The 6,397-nt window shown below is 31.1% G+C and overlaps 1 protein-coding gene across 1 annotated transcript; it reads right to left on the reverse strand.

Annotated features, from left to right (window-relative positions):
• Positions 1-3,119: 3,119 nt before the first annotated feature.
• On the reverse strand, positions 3,120-5,703 carry LOC150036304 (chloroplast protein FOR GROWTH AND FERTILITY 2-like). Its single transcript, XM_090314069.1, has 2 exons — positions 5,263-5,703; positions 3,120-4,215 (listed from the first exon to the last, which is right to left on the reverse strand). The coding sequence occupies exons 1-2, from the start codon at positions 5,554-5,556 to the stop codon at positions 3,370-3,372; spliced, it is 1,140 nt and encodes a 379-aa protein (XP_090170195.1). The 5' UTR covers positions 5,557-5,703; the 3' UTR covers positions 3,120-3,369.
• Positions 5,704-6,397: the final 694 nt, after the last annotated feature.

Consider the following 6,397-nt stretch of genomic DNA (forward strand, 5'->3'; position numbering starts at 1 on the left):
TCAACCAAATATAAAAATTGCCTGAACTAAAATGATCAAAAACTAAAAATACAAAGATTAGAATGACCATTTAAAACATACATACACTAATATGAGATCTAGCTTAAAGTAGAAAATTAAAAATAGAGATTTAAAACCTAAATTAAAAAATCGATACTACTCACAAAAGAAAAAAGAAATAATAATAATAGGTGATGGAGAAATAAAATAGTATGTATATATATAGTTTAAGGTGTCTATGTGTTATCGACTAAAAAAAGTTAACACTCAAATTCTTCAGAGTTTCGTCTCACTTATGGAGAAGATTTTTTTTAATATCATTCACTTGTGAGCTTAAAATATATAGAAGACGACTTGAATATACAACCTCCTATCTCTTACTCTGATGAGTGAAAATAAATTTAATATTATATATATATATATATAGATAATTAACAATAAACTAATAATAAAGACTAAATCTAAGATTTGTTGAAAGTAAATGGTTAAAATTCTATTTTAACCTAAAAAGTATTAGATAATATGAGTTTCATCTCAATACCAATTGACAATGAGAGCTGTAGCTTATTTATCTTATAATGAGTGTGAGATTTCTAGATTTTTCCAATGTGGGATTCTCAACCAAAATAACTAAAAAGTAGGAACGAAATAGAAAAAGTTGGGTAATACTTGAGATGCACTCATCTTTATGCATTCTATCTCATCACTCACATAAAAAATAATTAAAATATTTCAAATAAGAAATAAGAAAAATTATCATATGACAAATTTTGATTGTATAATTTAATAGAATGTACAAAGATGAGTTTTATCCAAGATACATGTGATTATTTTTTGGAAAAGTTTATGAAGTGGAGTGCATGGGCATTTAGAGTCATTGACCAAAGAAGAAAAAGAGGAAAATATTGGAAGGCATTGGCAATGGTCACTACATCATCCTCTCCTTTTGTTTCCACATTTCAAGTTTGAGGTTCTAATTGCTTCATACCAATATGGAGTGGACCTACAATACCTACACCTATGACCTATCTCTATCTTGGATTCCTCTAGAAATATTGACAAAAAATAGCCCTTTAAATATTTTGTTTAGGATAAAAGAACCTTTTTTTTTTTATTATTTTTTTTAAAAGGTATTTTTGGGCCCTTCAACTTCACTTTTTTTTGTTTTGTTTTTTTTTAATTTCTCTTTCTTTTGTTTATTCCTTTTGCTTTTCAATACATATGAGAGGTGGAATGTAAATGTGGTCGATGTTCGTTATCCTACAATGTAATCGATGGTTTGGATGATATGTTTGAGAGAAAGATTTGTTGATTTGGATAAGAACAAGTTCTTCCTAGGATTAAAAAGTAGATTGATGAATGTCTACCTAAAAGGGAGTACGAATCTCTGGGTATAATTTAGAGAAGATTTTAGGAATATATGAGTATGTTTGAAAGTGATTTTGAAATTGTTAAAAATATATTTTTTTTTCCATTTTCAATATCACTTTGAGATATGCTTCTAATGAATTAAAATCAACTTTATTATAGAATATTAGGTTTAAAAAGATAAATCGAAATTTTATTTTGAATAATTAAAAACTGGTTTCAAGATGATTATGAATATGAGATTAGTAAAAAACAATATGAAGGTGACCTAATATATATGTATTTTAATTTCAAATATAGTTTTGAGATGTATATAAAAGGTTGGAACTAATATTGCAACTTTTGAAATAATATGAGTATTTTTTTTTAAGTAAATGACAAATTTTAAGGTTATTTCTGTAAAATTCAGCTTAATTTGAAGTACTACTATTCAATTTATATTTATCAAAATATGTTAAAACATTGATATAATTAAATGTATTAGAGTTAAATTAGCGATTTAACCAAAGGAAATTTAGGAGAGAAAATACCATTCTGATTCCCTCATTTTAATCGATTTTGATATCATTCAAAGTAGCGACTCTGTTCATTCCATATTTATCACCATTAAAGTGGACAAAGTATTAATTGTTTATTAATGTTTGAAAAATCAGATTGGAAGAACATTGTTCAGTTCATCCATTAATCTTTCTCCATTCCAAACTACTTTCATTAGTCAATCTAAGTCGCATCACATCACATCAACAATTACATATATACATATATTCTTTTTTCTGAATGAAACCACAAAATACATTGTTCAAACTTCTAGATAAGAAAACAAATAAAGACCAATTACAAAAACCACTACTTGCAATTTCATCCTCAATCTAATCATCAAGGATGAACATGAAAGATAGATTGAAAAATCGAGTTAAACGACCGAATCAAAACAGTTAGTCGGAGAAGATGATAGGCTCGGTCAGTGGTGTTTTGGAAAAAAAAATCCAAACCGACATTTTTTTTTTAGAAAAAAGGTAAATCAACCGACCGATGGCCGGTTTGCACTTCTCGATAGTTGAGGTCAATTTGAACATTTACTAAACCGACCATAGTCGGTTCGGTGTCGATTTGCACTCCTTGATAGTCAACTGGTCGGAGCACATCCCTATTAATAATGGTAAAATTAAGCCTTCAAACTTATACAAGTATTACAATTGAATCTCAAATGATAAAAATTGAACACTCAAACCAAGGACGTTTGGATTGACTTGAGAAAAAAATATTTTTGAAAGTTTATTTTTATTTAAACACTTTTGATAAAAACTGATTAAAATACACTTGAAAAGATATTTTGAACAGTTGCCAAACACTCCAATTTCTTTTAAAATAATTTATTTTTTAAATTGAACACTTGAAAATGTATTCTAAACATATCTTAAAATTTATATAATTATTACAATTTCTACAATTATTGTAAGTTTGAAGATTCAATTATAACACTCTGAGGATTCAACTACTACCACCATACCACCATATTTAGAGGTGATCTTTGCAATTTTCACTCGATATAAATAAATAAACCATGTGACTTTGGGAAGAAGAATGGCAGTTTGCAAACATTACTATTTATTACTTTTTCAATACAAAATACACCTGTCCATGACACGAACCTATACAGAAAATAGTGCTAATTTGTCAATCTAACATTTGACGTTACACAAAATAATGTCAAAATAAAGACGTCACAGATTTCAATCAAATCTTAGCCATTTTGAACAGAACAATGTCAAACTTTAACTATTCTTGAATGAGGGAACAGACAGAATATCATTTCATGACAAACATTTTATACAATTTGAGATCCGTAGTACAAACAAGATCCAAAGCAGGAAAAAGATAATCTCATAGACAAATTGCGTGGGAGAAAATTTTGGCTACTCCTCAATACTTAACTTTATATCTGACACTGAAAGGGACTGAGAAGGGAAAAAGGATAATGGATTGGGTAAACGAATCAGATCAGTAGAGGCTATAACCAAGAAACTGGCTAATGATAATGGCAAGTCCAAGAGCAATGGCTACAAAAGAAGCAGCCCAAGTAAGTTTTTCAGTTATTCTAGGCACTCTATCTTTCAATGCCTCGCTAAACGAGCCTATAAAAGCAGTATAGCTTCCCATTGAAATAACTGTTCCAACTAAAAACATAAGAAGAAATGCAGCGCCGGCTACACGGGAAGGTAAGGCCAGGGCAGGCAAAACTATCATAAGTGCATCAGGTTGCAGACCATGGACAACTCCAGTGGCAAAAGTAGCAAAACCTATCTTTTTTTTCTTCTCTACAACCATTGGTTTTTCTAGTGTTTCATAGATGCCGACATCACACTCACCATTTTCTAGAGCTACTACACATGGGGTACGAGCTTCTGAAGCTTCCCTAATACCCATAATACCTATAACAAATAGGGTCACGCCTACTATTATTGTGCCCCAGGTTCTGAGAATTTCAATGTGAAGCTTATCTTTTAGCAGTAGGAATAGTAAACCAAAAATGACCTGACCTGCATCATGGCCACAACCCCATAGTGCACCAACTGCAGCACTTTCCATGCGATTACAGCCAATTGAAAGGGGTGCAAGAGCAGCAAGATGATCTGGTCCTGATAATGTGTGTAAGCAACCAGCAAAAAAGCCAGTCCAAGCACTGCTTAATAGTTCACTTTGGATCAGTCGTCGCCCAACTGCAGCAGCTGCAGGACCTCCAGTTTTAGCTGCTGCATTTTGAAAGGATGCAAAAGCTGCTGGTGCAAAGACTGGTTGAATCAGGATCAGAGCAAGAGCAGACAGAACAAAGAGTGACCTTTTGACCTAAGTTAAACCACGTTGGAAATTTTATCAGTGCTAACTTCTAAGAAGAAAATACACAATTACAACTAAAGCAAGGATATCAAGTATCACAACCAAAAGGGTCTTTGTTATTCATAATATTTGACAAGTTAATAGCTATAAATGATATCAACACTTGTTTTCTCAAGAGCCATGGCTGTTCATTCTGCTAATCCATAAACTAATAACAGATATACTTTAGGTTTAAATGGATAAACCACAAATGGAAAACGTGAATAAACTAGTTAGAAATGTGTACGTTTCTCTTCAGTCAATAATTTAGATTCTAAATCATCCACTAAGTTCATTATATTGCTTCATAAATGTCAGCGATGCATGAACATGTGAACAGAGCTGGGATTTTCGTGGTGTCCAAAGAGTCAGAAAAAGATAAAAGACGACAATATATATATCTATATATATCGTAATCACTGCTGCGTCTGTGACCACAAAGAAATAAATATTTAATCTCCATGAGTACGGCCTACAATAAAATGGAAGAGAAATGGAATAGAAATTTCTCTGGCCATAGCCGTCGTTCTTTATTAAGATCAGTTTCAATATTTAATTCACAATGAAGAATCTGACTCGACGGTTAAGACAACTGAAACATTATCCAAAATTTTGGACAAGCATAATGCTATAGCATATATATGAAGCCGTTGCAGGTAATTGTAATTCATGAACATTGCTGATTCAATATTACGAAATTTAAAATCAGTAATTCTTTTCAGCGATTCCAACAATGAACTGGAATCCTGCAATAAGATCTAACTAACTATGCGATGCACTACAGCAAATATGTCAGACGACTCGTATAATTAGGTGAAATTCAAGCCATAAAATTCAACAAAAATGACCTGAAATTCGATAACTAAGTCAAATTCAATGATTTATAACGCAAACAATTCACAGTATTCCAAACTTGACCTAAAAACCAAAACAATACGGTATATCAAATCCCACCGCAATCCAATTATAGAATTGAACACCAGAAAAAGAACAGAAAAGGGAATTTCAATCAAATACCTTCTCCTTTCCGGCGAAATGTTTCACAAGATCAGGATTAGGCGAGCCGGCTTGAGAATCGGACTGGCAAATCGAATCAGACGACGAATTCGACGAAGAAAGACAACGAATCGAAGATATAGAAGACTTCTCATTCTTAGAGGACATTAAACCGAGCGGCTTGAATCGATGGCGCGTCGGGAGGGGGAAATTGAGCTTCACGGAGTCAATGCGACCAAACCGAGGAAGAATAAGAGATGGATTGGGGTTAATCTTGAGGGAGGTCGGAGAAGGAGAAGAGAGAAGCCTTTCCATGGAGTCTGTTCGCCGTCGACTCGGGCGGCGGCGGCGACGGAGGAAGAAGAAGGGTCGAAGGTGACCCCAAGAGGAGGCTGGTTGGTGGAGTTGGAACTTGGAAGATAGAGTCCAAGTAAGACAGTTGGGATTGAAAATTGAAATAACCCAATTTTTTAATTTCTTTTTTAAATATTATTTTTCTCTGGTCCAATGAGATTAACGTGGGCTGACTATTACCATACCTAATTAAAAAAATTAAAATATTTTATGAGAGAGATAATTATGAAGTTAAACTAATAAAACTTTTTTTTTTTTTTTTAATGTGAGAGATTTAAATAATCACAATTGAGTTATCTTGGTTTTGGTTAAACTAACAAAGTTAAGGTAAAATTATCTTTAAATAATTATAACATTTCATCTCTATATTTTCAAAATGCAACTTTTAAATTTTTGAATATTTAATAATACATTCTAAAGGTCTTTCGATAATTATCTTTATTATTTCAAATATCACTATGATATTTTAAACTAGAAATAATAATGAGGGTGGAGGAGAGATTAAAAAATATATTTTTAATATTTAAAATCTCAAGTAAAATTTTTTAAACATTAATTAAAAAAACTAATAAAAATCTTTTAAATAATTTTAACTTAAAAAAAATAAAATAAAATAAAATTAGGAACTTTAGTTTGAAAACCATTTCGATTTTTGTTTTTAGTTTTTGAAAATTAAGTCTATTTACTGATATGTTTTTATAATGGTTTGCATTATTTAGTAAAATAGTTGAATTCTTAGTGAAATTGTAAAAACAATAACAAGTATTTTTTTTTAAAAAAATATTTTAAATGACAAAACTGC

Source organism: Benincasa hispida, chromosome 5, assembly GCF_027475165.1.
Source record: "Benincasa hispida cultivar pf3 chromosome 5, pf3_genome.v1.1, whole genome shotgun sequence".
In the NCBI taxonomy this organism is placed as follows: domain Eukaryota; kingdom Viridiplantae; phylum Streptophyta; class Magnoliopsida; order Cucurbitales; family Cucurbitaceae; genus Benincasa; species Benincasa hispida.